The sequence below is a fragment of the Mixophyes fleayi genome, chromosome 6 (assembly GCF_038048845.1).
Source record: "Mixophyes fleayi isolate aMixFle1 chromosome 6, aMixFle1.hap1, whole genome shotgun sequence".
Lineage (NCBI taxonomy): Eukaryota > Metazoa > Chordata > Amphibia > Anura > Limnodynastidae > Mixophyes > Mixophyes fleayi.
This window is the reverse complement of record NC_134407.1, coordinates 152,233,129-152,250,815: the sequence shown is the minus strand read 5'-3', so window position 1 is coordinate 152,250,815 and position 17,687 is coordinate 152,233,129. Positions and strand designations below refer to the sequence as shown.

The window sequence follows — 17,687 nt, the reverse complement described above, 5'->3', positions numbered from 1 at the left end:
GGCAGTCAGGCCAGGATATCATGAAACAGTAGAGTATCTATCAATCTTGGTTATCATTGGCTGATATAGCATCACTTCCTCTCCTGATGTCCACGCTGGCATCAGATTTCACAACAGGAAAGGGAACATAGTCCATGATCATTCAGGCTTTGTTAGAACCATTTAATTCCCTAGCATATGCATTCTTGCTTTGAAACTCTATTGTGTCAGATGTAATGAATTGTATTATATTCCAGTTTTTCATAAATAATAGACTCTCCTCCACACACTATTTTCAAGCAAATGTAGTTTCGATATAAATGTAGAGACTATTGTGTATTCATCTGCCATTCCCAAATATTTAGGTCTAGCTTTAATTAGAGGAATTACTTTGTAATTGAGCTGTTTGTTTCATTGGTTTGTACATATATTGTGGTCGGATCCAGAGATTTGGCCATCTTGGAAAGTGCTGCGGTGCTGGAAGGGTTAATACCTGGTGCCAGAGGGATTAATTCACTGGCGCTAAGAGCTGCATGTGTCAGATCTTTATTCATTTAAATGTATATATTTAATGTACGGACACTGTGGCACTGGTTAGTAACTAACGCGCAGCACCAAAATGGTAAAGTCCCGGCGCTGGGAGTGTAAATGTATTTATTTTCATATTGTTCATGTATTGATTTATGAGGTAGTATACCATGTTGGAGGAAACTTGTTTTTGTATTTTTTCTGAAGAAAGGAAATCCCATGCTAATTAAGCCTTTTCATCTGAGAGTGGCAAACTGAAAAGAACCCACATTACTCCTTCATTGCGCATGCTATCTTCTTATTCTGTTTTTAGATACACTCGCACTTCTATACACTCTTCCTTAAATAACGTTGCCTTGTTCAGTCCCTTCACCATGCTAAATAACACTAAAGCCAGTATGACAATATCAATATGAAATTAACCCTATGTTCACCACCTTTTATTCCCTATAATATTTACCTTTATACTATCTTTACACAATTTTCTCTACATATGTATTTCTAATAAGATTTAGTATTTATAATATTGATTTAACTATTCAGGAATAGCTAGACTAATAGTAAGATCAGATAGTTACATCAGTATTGTAAATAGTTGGGGCAAGAGTTACTTATCTATGTATAAATATATATATATATATATATATATATATATATATATAGTTCCTTTCTGTAGTGTAGTGGATTTTCTGTAGTCCAGGAAGATCCCTATATCCTGGATCCAATCCTTTCTGTAGCATAGGGAACTATTCTGTAGTGCAGGGAGATGCTCGTTGTCAGGGGTAGGCAGACAGCAGAGGGGGGAGGATGGGAGTCCCAGGTCTGGCTTTTATAGTCCAGACCCAGAAACTCCCAGCCTTCCCAGCGACCAGGTGCGTATGGTCACCACACACGTGGACGCTGTACGTTACATTAGCCAATGGTGATGATATCATCACCCCTGATCATAAACCCCAATGTGTATGTGCCAACTTGATGTGACGGCACATGTGCAGTTCGTCAGACTTTGCAGTGCACACTCTGGGACAAGCGCGTGCACTGTCTGTATGTACTGCCGTTGGTGCATGCGCAGTGTGTCAGGGTCCATGCTCGTGTTCTAGCCCCACCCAGAAGCCGGTGAAGGAGCCAGGTGGTGGCAGCCCTACCATTCTACAACTATAACACAGTTGGAATTCACAAGTCGGTGAGTGTCTGGTGGCAGGTGACACCAGTAGGAGTGGCAGTGACAATCAGTAACTGACGGCGAGAAAGCAACCCAGATAAACTGTGTAACTCAATCTGCCATCCACCATGATGCTCATGCATAAGTAAGCTCATTGCAATACAATTTTAAAGTAGGTGGGCAGTCTAGCTTTAAAGGACAAAGGGGCCCATTTATTAATAAAAGGGTTAACAATTAAAAAATATTTGTCATATAAGCATATTGGTGCATGGATTCATATTCATAACATATAACATCTGGAAATTGTATGAATAAGAAAAACTGGAATTAAAAATCATTATTTATTATAGAAATCTAAGTAAATGAGTAAGAATATCCTAGCCCCATGTGTGATGTCATTGGGGAAGAGAAGGAGAAGGATGGACAGGAAGAGATCAGTAGGATCCATGGCTACATAAGGTAAGGTGGTCGGCTCAACCACCAGGAAGATTTCAAAGGTCCGGCCAAGAAATGGGGTGGACAGGGGGGTTTCCAGGCAACTTGATACTCCCCTAAGTGCGCACTTGGTAACATGGATGGTATCTAGGGATTAGCTCAACTATTTTCCATACATGATGGGATAAGTTTCGTTCAGGATGGGTCCACTAAAGGGGCAGCTGTATTATCAATATCTACTTATTTTACTACCAGAAGCAGGCAGAAAAGTTGAAAACAATGATTTTCAAATAATGTTATTATAAATTGTGTGTTTTTATAATAATGAATTTTACAAAAATGCTTTTGTGGGGCAGACCCTTACTCTGCACACTCTATTAGATGAAGCAGGTTGGTTTTACATTAATTTGTTCCAAGGGTAAAGTTAAAAGATGTGGCACTAAGCAAGTGAGTAGTGTTGCTGGGCAGTTGTCCAGACAAGCAGAATAAAAATAGATAATGTGAATTGACCTAGCAAACCGACAAAGTGAAAAATAAGATTTAAAATAACATACATACAGCAAAAAGAACAATAAAATAGGTACTATTGAGTTGTTATTATTAAAAAACATGGATAAGGCACAAAATCTTCCATTGATAAGCAATATTTTTACTATGGAAATTATGGTCACCTTAAACCTGAGAAACCAACTAAGGTCAATTAAGGAGTGGTAAAGAAAGTCCTGCAGGGATCTGAATGCATTTCAATATAAACGCAACATACCTCAAAAAAGTAACCCCAAAATTAATATATTCCTAAAAAATGGAAGCAAGTAATACAGTTACAGAAATTCTTCTCTCCACCAGTGTGCAAGCTCCAACATGTGTCCACTGTGACATTTACAACTGTAAAACTTGCAGATTGGGGTTCTCCTGTTAAAGTGGGACACAGCCCCAGTCTGGTCAGCACTGGGCTGCATTCCCTACAGGAAGAAAAAAAAAAGCAGCCTCCCCAGGAAAAAAACAGCTCCATGCTGAAATCACTCAAGCTCCTTCCCACACTAGTCTTGGTGGATGTTTGGGTTAATAAGTGTTAAAGTAAGAAAAAAACATTTTTGTATGTGACACTACTGGTCCCAGCATGCCCTTGCAGCAGTAGTAGGCCTGCAGTGACACATAAAACAATACTGTAAAAAAAAAAAGAAAAGAAAGAAAAACAAACAGAAATAATACATTATTTAAATGAAGACTCTACCAATCCCATTGCCTAAATACACAGGGCGCACTTTTCTTTCTTCCAGATTTTTATCCAAATGGGAGAATACACATTGTTATAGTCTGGTGCTGGCTGCAGCTTTCACGGCAACAGTGGCAGCCTGCCGAGGCTATGATGAAGATTTGATAACTCTTGAGGGATGGGGTCATGGCGTTTTATTTATTTAACCTCTTTTTTTTATATTACCATTTATTGAAAGACTTGTGAATTGCAAAAGTTACAGTCTAGTAAAATAAACAAACATATAACCAGACAATCTGTGACTAAAATACAAAACATGAAAATAAACAAAAGCTGGTGATACAGGTTTTAGTAATGATATGGGAAGAGCAGACAAGTTTAGAATTAGGTGGACTTGGGAACAGGGTTGAGGACAACGTGGGAGGGAGGGAGCCATGAAGAAGATTGTCTAGATATAAGGCACTGGAATACAGGGGAGTTGATTAGTGCTGCAGAAAGACAGGGACCAAACTTTTACTTAGAGATTATAAAGAAGTTGGATATGAAAGGAGGTCCATGGGGCCCATACTTTGTGAAGTCATGCAGAGAAGTTTCTAAGGATGCTTGCTATTAAACCTTATTTTGAACACTGCAAAGGTCCTTGCTGAAGATCAGCAGTACAGTTATTTGCACCATGGGCTGAGCACCCATGTTAAAGACACGCCTACTCCAGTTATTTCCACCACTTTACATAACATAAAACGCTCACAGAGTTCTCTATACAATAGTTACTATATCAAGCCGGTATAAAACCCATATTCACAATGCAGAATTATGTATATGAAATAGTATCTATACTTATACACATATCTTCAATAACATAATCTTACACACCGAACATATAAAAGTTCAATATAGATAATATAATAACTGAGTGTAAGTACATTAATTTCTATTACTGTGTTCTTCATAAATGTGTATAAGTACTTTCTGCATGTGTGTGTATGTGCTTGTATCCAAGATTCCATTCTAATTCCCATGTTAACAGCATTAGCTCAATATTCTAATATAAACAGTGGTTGAAGTGGACATTTAGAAGTGGTGACATGGAAAATGTAATTGGAATATAAGTGAACGGAATGTGATAGTTTTACAATGGAGACAGTAGGAAGTGGTGGTATGGTATACCATCGTATACATCCCCCTACTTCCACCACTGCATATAACACAACAATATCATAATCTAGCACAGATTGTTCCTGTATATAAACACCATGGGGTAAATGTATTAAAGTCCGTTTTTTCAACTCGCCGGTAATCGGCGAGTTGACAGCTAAAATTTAAAGCGGCGCTTCCTTGTTAAGGCAAGTTTCCCTTTACAAGGCAGCGCCGCTTTAAATTTTAGCCCGGCGAGTTGAAAAAAACGGACTTTAATACATTTACCCCCATTACTGTTCCTGCATACAATTACAATGTCATCATCATTGCTCCTTCACAACCTCCGAATGTGTCCACCTCTAATTATATCGCAGTTACATTAATACACCCTTACTGTTCTCAGACGATACTTGCTCGCATCTAAGTGTCACAAGAATAAGACGTGATCAATTCTGCATATGGATGTTGTCACGAACGCCCAGCCTGCCCAGATACAGCAATCTGAACAGCTGGCCGTGACTGGCGTAACCTTAGTTAATTAAAAATGAATACACCTTTTCTGCCACCACGAAGGATTTATTATGGTATCCTTACATTCACCAGAACCACTTATTAATGTTTCACACTTAAAGCACATACACATGTAGCATGAGCCTCCCTGGGCTTCATAAGTTCACAAAGAATCATGGAGAAATACACTAGAATAAATATGTTTAATCTGAAAAATATTTCCAAGGCTTATTTACAAAAAATAATAACAAAGACATACAATATGTTGCACAAAAGAGTTTCAGAAAATAAAATAGGAAATAAAATCAGTGTACTACTTACGAGGTAGACTGGCTGCGTGTGAGGGAACACAATTGAAAAGTATGGGACATTTCATTCTTGATAGACCCCTCATGAAATGCACAATGTAATGTCTAAAGCAGAATATTTTTAAACCTTTCTTACAGGCTGTTCACCCCCACCTTAGGAATGATTGATTCCCAAAATGACACAGAGCTTTCCAATGTAAATTATTGATCACTAAAATATATGTTTGGGCACCTCAGAGAATCTCTCACCTCTGATCTACTTTGAGTGGCTAGATGGTTTACAACTTTGGGCTTCAAACTCCCCCAAGATTCTTATCTGTCTGGCTAGTTTCAAAAGACTCTTTGTTAATTACACAGGTCACCTAGGTCAGTCAGCAAAGCATACTTTAAGAGGTTACATAAAATATACACATTGTCATACATGAATTCAACAGAAAATAAAAGTCAGTCATTAGATATACATTTTGTCACAGATGTATGTCTACATATTTTTGTGCGCATGCACAGTATGGAAATGTACATTATACTCTAAAAAAAAATGACATAGGTCCAACTCTGCATGAGGTCCTCTGTGTGGCTTCATAACTCCCTAAATTTGCGGGGAGGAGGAAAATCTGAAGAGGAACATTCTGCAAAAATTTAAATGTCACATTAAAGTCTCTACTCCTATCACTTCACACCAACCCTTTTTATTAAATTACATTTACCAGTAAAATATATGGTTTAGTTTCTTTATGGCTTAAATTGAGAGGGGGACATGGTAACTTATATTAATACATGTGGCATTGTTGTGTTTTATATGGTTTTATTTTTGGAAGGTACAAATGCTTATGCACAGCAAGGAATACTCTAACAAATGCACCCTCTCCACCCATCAGTTATACTAGGCGCACCAGTGCACCTACTTTATACTACTACAGCTGGTGTCATTTTCTGCTCTTCTGCAAAAATTCTATCAAAGTAGCTCTTTGCAATTAATGGTGAGGTCTCACCAATACTAACCAATACTGAGTGACTTTCCCATGCTCTGACCAATCAGAATGAAGCTGCTCTGTATTTAATAGAAGCGGACAGGTGGCTTAGCTTGTCGTTCGCATTGCAACAGTTCCATGTCATACATGTATTTTTGTTTTTAAATTCCAATTGATTACAAGCAATAAGATATAAGAGGATTCCCCTTGGATTTAGGTGAGCAATTTTTTTAAATAAAATGGAAAGAAAGGGTGTGAGTGGGCATGCATAATCTTGTAGTTCTACAAACGCAAGCATACCCAAACAATTTAGAGCTGCCAAGGCTTGCTGGCACCAATTGTGCACAAAAAACCCAAACATTCATATCAACTATTTATTACCCTTCACCCAATGTCCTCTAGGGAATTTAGCCCTGTGCTTAACAAGCTATGGCTGGTTGACAATATGACTAGGGCACGCCATGCTAAGGGTTACCAACCCAGCCTGCCATAGAGTAGTGCTGGTATCGGCTTTTTCTGGGGGACTTCCCACTGTTCGTCCCCCCAAAATTGCATTACTAGCCTAGTGATAGTGCTAGTAGTACTTATGGGTGGAAGGGCATGATTTTTATCTAACCCCTTTGCTGCTGAGGCTTCTCTCTCCCCTGTGTTGAGCCTATTTTGACACTTTTTTGGGGCTGGTCACAATCGAACATTATTATCACTAATTTGTTTATGTAGTACCCAGACAAATTGTACCTTGGTTTTTTTTTCAGAAGACTTTGAATTTTTCACAAAATAACATTAGTTTGCTTATATCTCCAAACACTGCAAAGAAAATCTGCCCAAAATTGATTAAAAAAAGTAGATTTTTTTTTTTAATTTGCAAGGAAGAGAGATAAAAGCTAATGTGTGTATTTTTTTTCTAAATATTATAAATAAATACTTTGTAGCTCTTGTTTTGGCTTCAATCCACCTTTCCTAAACAGAAAATGCAGAATTCTACTCATAGGTTTTAATAATAAAATCTGCAATTGAAATGTATAATGTACTTGTTTGCTAGTATGCACTATCTTGAATGAAATGCAAAAAATGTTGAGGAATAAAAACAGGTGTGACCAGATGGACCTAATATGCCACCCTGTCATAGTGCTGGGGACTGGCTGAGCTTGTCTTGCCACCATCCCCTTTCTTTATCTCAAATGCACCCCTCTAAACGCAGTAAGAGGGGCTCTGCTGCCAGCACCTCCTTCACCGGCACCTAGAACTGCTTTCTTCTGTGTAACTTGCTCCTAGTGTACCCCCATGCTGAGCATCTGGGCTGGTACTCCTGACCTCTTCCTTCAGATCAGAGTTGCTGTGGATTGTTCCTCCTGGCCTATCACACTGGCCAGAGCAGCAGGGTAACGGGCAGAGCGTTGGTACTAGACACTGGATCCTGACCTCAGAGCACCCAGATTTGAATGGTCTAATCTGTAGGTCACAGGAATTACAGAAGGTAAGTAGGAGTCAAAGCAGGATCCTTAAGCAGTGATGTTTATCAGGTCAAGCAGTCCTTATAAGGACAGTTACACACTAGTGTGAGGTACTAGTGATCATCCAAAAGTTACATATGGAATAATACAATACAGAGTAAAACAGGGCTCTTTTTATATAGTTTTACAGCCCTAACCTCGCAGGAGTATACAGCCTCCTGCCCCTTTAACCAATCCAGGCTTATTCATGCAGCCTGTGCATGAATCAGCCTGGAGAGGTTAACACCTTTTATTCTGTTGCTAGTGGCAGGCGGAGTGTACTTTCCCCTGTCCACGAGCTGCCAGGGATAGGGAGCTCAGCTTTCTCTTCTCCCCTGGTGAGAGTGAGTCTACAGCGGGAGATTTAGCTTTAAATTTCCTGCCTAAAAATACTTCTAGGGACTCTGCCTCAGGGTCTGGCTCTCTCCCCTGGCTGAAAATAGTACCAGAGGGACATCAGCCAGATCCTGAGCTCCAGTATGCGGCTTAGCCTGCTGGGTCCCCCAGTAGGCTGCATCTCCTGGATTCATTTGAATCCAGGAGGCTAGTCTGCAAAACACTCTGCAAGATGGCTGCCAGGGGTGGGGGGGTCTACTCTGCAGTGGCCTCCTTGACCATCTGTGGATTTGGGCTGCAGAGCAGCCCCCACTGGACCACTGAGCCTAGACTACTACCAGCACCCCGGCCCCCCCTCCCAGCGCTGGAGTCAATTTAAAGATGGACACTCAGGGACCCGGCCAAAACAGGGCATGTCATTTTGGAAACAAGACTACCTATCGCATCAAATAAGGGAACCTCTGAGTTTACTCAAATCAGAATGGGGAGATCTAAGCATTCCAACCGCCCAAACTCTCAAATTCTTATTGCTTTCTGTACTGTAGGGTGTTATTGTCTGATGGTCTATTGACTCCCCTCTTTCAAACAAAGGTGTCCCAGAGTCTTTAGGTGCCAGGGTGCAGTGGCTGATTACCAGTGACATTATTGCGCATCGGCACAATGACAACATAATTTCTCACCTCTTTTCCCGGGCTCTCATCAACAGGAAATACTGGTGGGAGATGGGAAAGTATGAATTTTACTACTTTGGACCCCTTCAGTACTACAGATGAGTGAGACTCGGTGTAACAGACACGGGCCTTACATTGGGAATATCGCGCCAGCCCGGTCTGTCATCAGTGGGCCAATTGAACAACCGTGACCCACTCTGTTATTAAATGTCACCCGGTGGCCAGATCTGTTATTGCTGTAGTGTCCAGAGAGGGAGGGGGAGACAGCTCATAGGAAGTGTGAAACAGTTGTGGACACTGTGACATCAAAAAAGAGTGGAAGTAGCTAAAAACAGTAGGGTCAGGACTCTATCTAAAATCAGGAGGTGGACTCTGCCTGTTTGCTAACTATTGTTCCAGCACTTATTTAACCCAGACTGGATATCATGGACACAGCAGGAGGGAGACCACTGATGTCATGCTCTACCTCCACCCCTGTTACCACCCAAACTCTTCACACCACCAATCACAAGGAGACAATAAGCGGGGGGTTGACCCAGGGAGGGTGCCAGGATCGGGTGTCTTTTGGGAAGGGACAAAAAGGGATGCCTGGGGAGGGAGAGGGGTTGTTGGATAATCTTGAGAGAGAGCAAGGACTTGGACTGATTAACAGTAACCTTATTCTCCCAGGGCGGGAGAAATTATTGCATAGTAGGAGCTTCTTCAGACAGATCGGGCAGTGTACCTCTAGGACTCATTCTGTCACCACTCCATCGGGAGACACTCGTAGATTCTGGGGAATTAGTGAGGCTGCATCGGCAGGGATACTAATACCCAGGGTCCCACTAAGCTGGTGGAGAGTTGACCGGAATCCTTAAGGTACATGGACCTATCTACAGAACAGAATCTTTGGACCACTTGGACTTTGTGAACTGTTCTAGTCGGGACCTTGTGCCTGCTAGGACTCTGTGTTGAGGAGGTAACCTGAGGGGGACTTTGTTGGATAATTTACTTGCACTGGTGATTATATGGCACTTGTTAATTTTGGTGGGGAAACACGTTTCTCCTTGGGGAGCACTGTTGTATTTTACTAAGTGTGAGCACTTTGTTTAATAAAAGGGATTGTTATCTCTTTCCTGTCTCCTTACCTGTGTGACCTGTGAACCGGGTATCTAGAGGATACACAGTATCACAGTACCAACCCCAGTGTCCTCACGCTCGGCCTTAACTCTTTAGGGCTATATGTGGAGGATGAGTCCCACTCGTTCTTGGCACTTCAGGGGTTAATTTAGATATTTTTTTTCAACATTAAAATGGCAGTCATCATCATTAGCTTGATGATGCTGACTGGCATCTCTACCGCTTGATGATGGACTTAATACTCTTTAAAAGTATCTGCACGCACCAGACACTTTTAAGGTAGTATGTGGAGTCGCACATACCTTAAGTCACGTGCAGCTCTGCATATACACTTAAATGATTTTTTTACGTAAAATGCATTCAACTCTACATGAGCCTGTAAAACTCTGCTAAAAGCTCCCCTGACATCACGAAATGAGATCTGTATTCAAGGATAGCCAGGGAAGAAATGAGATGCAGATGAGCCTAAATCCTTTGTCAATTGGTCCAGTCCAATCCAGTTCTGATTGGTTGGCACAGTAGAGACTATTCCCTTCTAGATTGGTCACCCTGCTCAAAACATCCACTAGTTTTTCAAGTGCTTATTTGAATGTATGGCAGGGGTGGAGATTCTATATAAAGAGTGCATGTTGCAGTATTCTGGGTGTACCACCTTGTAATTCATCTGGGTGATCATTCCCACCTCAGAGGGATATGTAACAGTCCTTGTAAGGACTACTTATGTACAATAAACACCATTCTGCTTACAAGATCCAACATGATGGCCATTATTTGCTGTAATCCTGTGACCTACAGATAAGAGCTAAAATTCTAATCTATTTCCCAGCTGTCCTGTATTGAACCCAGCGCCCTGACTTAATGCTCTACCTCCTACCCAGCAGTCCTGATTCAAAGTAAGCAATCGGCGACTACTCTCCTACAACTGGTGTGCAGTTGGTACCTACAGTCGTAAGTGTCTGGTGGTCAAGTAACGCCATTAGCAGTGGTCAATAATAACAGGTTACTGACCGTATAGAGAAAAATCACAGATAAACTGACAAAAGAATGACAGGATGGCATAGCAAGGCTACCCTGTCACACGTCAATAAAAGCACAATTTGCTCCCAAACCTTCTTGCTGTCACGTTTGACTGTGCCTTCTGCTTTATTCCTCATATCCAGTCTCTTTCCCAGTCCTGTCGCTTCCACCTTTCAAATATTGCCAGAATACGCCCTTTTCTCACCCAAAATGCTACCAAACTCTTACCTCCTCTCTTAATAATCTCCTGCTTTGACTACTGCATCCTTCTCTTTCTGGCATTCCCCACACCCATCTATTTTCTTAATCCATTGCAAATATGTAAATACCACAAGACTGATCTTCTTCTCTCGCTACTCTACATCTGCAACACCTACACATACTCCCCATGTCCTCCAGAATACAATTAAAATGACTACCCCCTTACCTTCAAAGTTGTCATCAACACCACCCCTTCATACATCTAAAATGTCATCTCAAAATACTCTCCCTCTCACCCACTTAGATCTACCTCTGACCTGCGCCTCATCTGTGGTAATTACCTCCTGCTCCCGCCTACAGGACTTCTCCTGTGCTGCTTCTCACATGTGGAATTCCCTACAACCCCCCGATCAGACTTTCCAACAGCCTTCGGATCTTTAAACACTCTGAAAACTCTGAAGCGTTTTACCTTCACAATATCAAAATGATCCCTGTTCAACATGGATCGACGAAAGTATGTACACAGAAATAATTACACATGGACATTACAAAGTTGTTTCTCAGGTGACTGGCATTATCTAACCCCTTAGGTAGAATTAGTGGGACAGCCATTACTAACAAGGCACATACCATTCATATTCTACATTGAAAATAGTTCAGATGCCTGTTACATGCTTGTATAATAACACCTGTATACTTACAGCATGTATATTGGATTGGTGTTGGACTGGGCAACCTTATTCTGAAGTAAAAACCATCTCTGCTGCAGCCATAATTTAAATTGTGGGAGCTATTGGTTAGGTGAGATGCAATAGAGATTGTTATTGCTATTAAATAACTCTTTACTATCTGGCCCAGAGGTTCCATGGATAGTTCAACAAATGAGTCTCTAGTCTAAAAAGCAGCCATCCGCCGGGACTATATTCATTTATCAATTATTGTTCACGGTTCCCTCACAAATTACTCAGAATATAAATCCCAAGCTATTGCTCTGAGCTCTGTGCAGCACTAGTGGAAATTAAAAGGCTTCTCTCACATCAGCGTAAGGAAATCCCTTGACTGTAAGTGGCATGTATCCTGTGGGGTTGGAATGAAACACCTGGAGGTTACATAATTTCACTTGGAGCTGTGTTTGCAATTCCCTCCAAACCTATTCACCTGCCAGTTATAGCGGAGGGTCTCCTGGGCTCTCATTTATCTGTTGTTAAATTATGCTGTAAATGAGCTGCCAATATGTTGCTGTTTCACAACCATTAACCCTTTGTGCAGTCTATCACATTAGTATGTGCACACAGCATAGAGTTACTGTAACCCTTCAAATATTCAGGTTTAGAAAAATTTATAAAGATCATTTGAATGAACAACATTAAGCAGTTCTCAAAGTATTCAAGTTCTTAGCCTGGATATACTGTATAATTTGTCTTTGGTCATATGTAAATACTGCATTGTTGAGAGTCATGTGCCAAACTATGGATAACAACAATGTTCAAAAACATATATAAGGGGGCAGACCTGGATTTACAGGTGACTGATTAAAACTGTACCCTTCAAATCCTTAATTGAGACTAGCTCACATTTATGCCTCATAAATGGTAGCAATGTATTCAGGCAGGATGTATATTTCTGTAGACACGAAGCAGCAAAAATACTGCAAAACTGGCCTTATTCTGTGAAAGGCCAGAAATAAAAGACAGGTCTGTGCACATAAAAGGCTTATTTACAAAATTAGTGAAACAAACATATGTTCACAGAAACCAATAAGCTTACCTGTCCCATTCATCCCTATGAAGATGTACTACAGGGCCTCTATTAGAGTTGAACCACTTTCACATTGCCGTCCCAGCAATATCCCGGGCACATGAACCCGGGATATTGCCGGGGGACAGAGCCTCCCACCCCGACACATTCCTGCAAATTTACAATGGGGGGGGCCGTGTTTATATTTTTGGAGGGATGTACACTGTATACATTATACTAGTTTGAAATGAATATCTGGTGGAGACGGATCCTGACGTCTAATCTGAATTTGTTTTCATGTATGTACAATTGGGAGGGGGGCTCAGTTTATATTATTGGGGGGCTCTGCATGTACACTGTATTTACTATACTATTTTGAAGATGCCCGGAGAACCTCCTTCGCCTTCCTCCCATGAACACAGGACCAAGGGGCTTTTAACTGGGGGTCCTGGTTTCGGGGGTCTCCTTACAGCATGATTAACACATGAAGTGCCACACACCCGCAACCTACGTCTGATATCCACCTGGCCGTGTCCCTCGCCTGAACAGTGACTTTGCAGGGGGGCACTTCCCTGATCACAGGATAGATGGTAAATAAGGCGGTGCTCCCCCACAATGCCTCCAGCTCCCCCTTCCCCCGTATGTTCAGACACTGAGAGTAATTTACATTTATCCAAAGCATGGGAGACATTCTTTCTGTGGATATCTAATGTTACCTATCATTAATTGCAATGCATGTATTGACTTAAACACCCTTTAAATTTGAATCCTCCCTTCATACATTTTTAGAATGTAACTTTACCTCATGGTAGTTATTTTTCCACAATACATTTTTTTTTCCTTTTGGTCTTTCTTTACCTGTCAAGTAAAGAAATATAAAAGTTCTGTTACCATAGAGAATTATAGAAGACCTATGCATACTATTTGGTCAGCGTGAAAATTAAGCAGTACTCACATATGACCGTTTTGCAATAAAACCTCAAAGCTCTCAGAAAACACTTGTTAATTTACTCATTTCTTCCCCCCCCCCCCCCCCCTAACCTTTATTGTATTGCTTTGATAGCACTGTCATCTGAAACCATTAAGTAAATCTGCCACCCTCCATTGCTGGGACAGGACCACTCTGAAATTCACTATGGGAGTCATAAAATGACTACAGCAACGCCAAAGCGCAATTCCCAAGTATATTTCATTTAATGATAGCACTAAAAACACATAGGACATGCAATGCAACTTTGGTAATACTCATTCACACTGCTGGAATATTCAAATTGCTAACATGTAAACTGGCTAATGCACTTCAATGTGTCCTGTATTAAGACACTTTTCTGTGATTCATTGATGCCTGAGATTCCCCATTACTATCAGTAGCTACACAGGAACACTGACAGCAGCGTCCTCCCCTGAGTACCACGTGACTGCTGCGGTCACATGACCCGGTGATGTCAGAAGGTCCTTTCGGTGAAGGGGATCCAGCGATTACCCTGAGAGGAGGAGATACCGGGCGACCATTTTAAGACAGGAAGAGCTGGAGAGGGGGAGGCACCCTGACATCTCCCCTTCTCCTCGCCACTATTAGGGGGCCGCTGCAAATGGTAAATTTGGGGGCGTGTGACCCCCCGCAGAGCAGTCATTAATGTCTGACAATCTGGACTACTAGCGGGTTTGCTGCCATTTCCCGGGAGGCCGTGTTGTGTGCGGGTTTGTTGCGTTGTTTTATCGGGATTTTATCGTTGTGTTTCTCGCTCCGGTGAGGGAGAGCGGAAAGGGAGGGCCGAGGCCTACTTGTTTGTTTTGCCTCCTCCGGCCAGTGCGGTTTTTCCTGAACGCGAAGGCTGGCCTACGGGTGGCAGTGAGCGGGCAGCGGCGGGCGGAGTGCTCGGTGTGGTAGCGGGCCCTGACTAGGAAGTGTTGCTAGTGGCGGCTGACTGTGTAGAGGAGTAGGATGGGCTGCTTGGGGAACAGTAAGACGGAGGACCAGCGCAATGAGGAGAAGGCGCAGCGGGAGGCCAATAAGAAGATCGAGAAGCAGCTGCAGAAGGACAAGCAGGTGTACCGGGCCACGCACAGACTCCTGCTGCTGGGTGAGAGGGCAGGGTGGGGCCTGGAGATCAGCATTAACCTTGTATCACTAACACATTACTTTTTAAACCCTAAACAATCTTACAAAGTGTCAGCTTACACCAAGACACCCCATTTTCTTCTAGCCCCCCTCTTCCGTAGGAGGCTTCTTAATCATGCTTTCAGCAACTCCCTGTATTGGGTTTTGGCAATTTGAGACTCTGTAACTGTGGTAACATTACAAGTCCCATGCATGCAGGCTCATGGAGATGCTGGGATAGTAGTCCCCAGCAGTTGGAGACTTATGGACTTATTTTAGAATTATTGGGTAATATACAAGTCATGTCGGGGCAGCGCATCCAATAGGAGGCTGCCCTGGTGGGGAATTTTTTTCTAAGGAAGACTCTGGGTTGTGACTAACGGTCACGCATGCGCAGTTGCCATTTGTGTTAAACAGCGCAGGGGAGAGCAGCAACCCTCCAGGAGCGCTGTCTAAAGATCCCTCTGCTGCAATGCTCTCCCCATTGGATCGAATGGCTAACGCCATCTTCGGATGTTGTTGGCCATTGGTGTCAAGCTCCGAATAGCGAAGCTGTTTGGTGCTTAATAAAATTGTCCAGACTGCAGTCCCAATTGAGTGTTATTGAATCTGTGGTTTAATGTGGTACTTTGCCTCTGATATCTTCTGCGTTAGGCTTTTCCTAAATTAGCAATTTACTTAAAATGCCTAATCCATGCAGATAAAGCAGTTTCCACATAGGTTAGGGCATCCTAAATAGGCCCCTTAACTTGGTAACCTCGTTCACTTTTAAATAACTACTTTGCTTGTTACTCTCTCTGCAGCTACTGCTATGAAATACACTACTAGCTTGTAACTTATTCTGTTCCCCCTTCAAGTGTAATTGGTACATTGTTACCTTGCATACAGCTAGCTTATTTTATGTTTTAATAATTGTGCTAATATGCTACTAATGTTACACTACTAACGGGTATCTTGGTGACTTGTCACCTTTTAACAAAAGATGGCTAACTTGCAAAACTGCCAACAATGAGCAAATCTCAAAGTTCTATTCCTCCACGATAATTGCTTTATTTGTTTTCCTTTTATTGATCTTGTAGTACCTATAAACCTAGCTGGTTTTGACGTCCCCAAAATACTAAATTGATACAACCTAACATTTTAAGTCTCTGGCATAAGCGACTTAATGATTATCCTAACCAAAACTCCAACTAGTTTGTAAGATGAATAAACTAACTCTACTCCTAACCCAAAATTTTCACAAAATGCTAGGGGTCTTATTACACCTGTTTGCAACACTTCTGGGAGTTTTTTTTTTTGTTTTGTTTAACCCCCTCCCCCTTTCCCCTTATTCCTTCACTTCAGACTGTAGCGTAACTCTTGACATATCTTTGTGAGCTTCCATTGCTTAAGTTGTTAAACTGGATTAACTGCTGAAGCTTTGTTGCCCTTCTAAAGTAACAGGCAATATTGGGTTGAAAATGAACAGGAAGGGTTTTGAGCTGATTGAGAGGTCTTTTATTAAAGCTTGCTGTACTTCCGCAGCTATGTTTTTGTGTACATTGTAGTTCTTGGATATTATGCTTGCATCAGTTTTAAGCCTTTTTTAATGTTAAATCAACAGTGTTTTTGTGCAGTAAAATACGATCATGGGAGCGTCCACAATCTTGCAATAATATGACCTGTAGTGAATGGTTTGGTCTGCATGATAATGACACAGGTGTCTATCCAGCTTATGTTGATGTGTAATAGAAAATTCTTTCTTTACTCTTACTTGTTTGTAATTCCTCTTAGCTTATCCGTAACTTGTGTACAAAAAAAAAAAAAATACAGATCCTCTAATGACTTTATTGTCTTGGTGTTGCATTTTTTTTGAAGATTTTTAGCCCCCTGTACACAAACCAATAGTAAGGCTCTGATTCACAGTAGTGCTGCACTATTCACTAATGTGAGAGTTGAGGCATAAAAGTTCTAAGAGAATATTTCACAATTGCCATCCTAATGCTGCCGTTAATTTAATGGCTGACAACCTTTCATATACATGTTGCCATTTCCAGAATGATCTTTTGCTTTAAAGAGTACCTGTTGCCCACTCATGGTGGAGGCAGCCATTTTATGTGGTGAACCAATATTTCTTGTTAATTTTTGTCACAGTAATGTTACTTGATAGGCTGAATATTGGTGATGGGTACCCTTAAAAGCCTGAATAGCATAGCTTACTAAACGTGTCATTCCTAATTCATGGGAAGTGGGTTGTCATGGCAAAGAAATGCATTCTGTTTTAAACAGTTGTACTCTTGTGAAGGTTTTACTGCTTTCACTTTCCTGCAAGGCAAATCTGCACTCTAGAAAGATTAATGTAATATTGTTTTATCAATCCACAAAATTATACGTATTTAGTGGGCAAGGAAAACAAATTCCACACTGGTACTCGTGACACCAGATGATGGTACCTGTACAGTTAATCACCAAAAGTGGAATGTTGGGCTGGGTGGTCTTGTATAGGTATTGCAGAGTGAAAGTGTTTGTGCAACTACAAAGTTTACTGTGTTTGTAGGAGACAAATTGTTACAGAATGTTACCACTGATGTCTGAATGTAGTTGCAGGACATTCCTACTACTAGACTTATTTGCACTCGGGGCTCATATACATAAGCACTATAGTCATGTGTTCTGAGGTGTGTATGTAACTTATAAGAACACAATATCATTATCTTCATGGGATGATGCCTTTGAAGCTGCACTCAGGGCTGTCTATGTCTCTGAAAATTATGCTGCATCTCTTCC

At 41.3% G+C, this 17,687-nt stretch overlaps 1 protein-coding gene across 4 annotated transcripts in view; it reads left to right on the top strand.

Moving 5' to 3' along the window:
* GNAS (GNAS complex locus) overlaps positions 1-17,687 on the top strand; it is a 185,991-nt gene that overhangs the window by 119,842 nt on the left and 48,462 nt on the right. Inside the window, exon 1 of one of the 4 annotated variants that reach the window (XM_075176803.1) lies at positions 14,267-14,904. The exons of 2 other annotated variants lie outside the window; for them this stretch is intronic. In XM_075176803.1, the coding sequence (XP_075032904.1) occupies positions 14,766-14,904 (139 nt within the window). In that variant the 5' untranslated portion in view covers positions 14,267-14,765. Of the gene's footprint in view, positions 1-14,266; positions 14,905-17,687 lie in introns of those variants that run through there. One more of the 4 variants, XM_075176804.1, reaches the window with a different exon arrangement.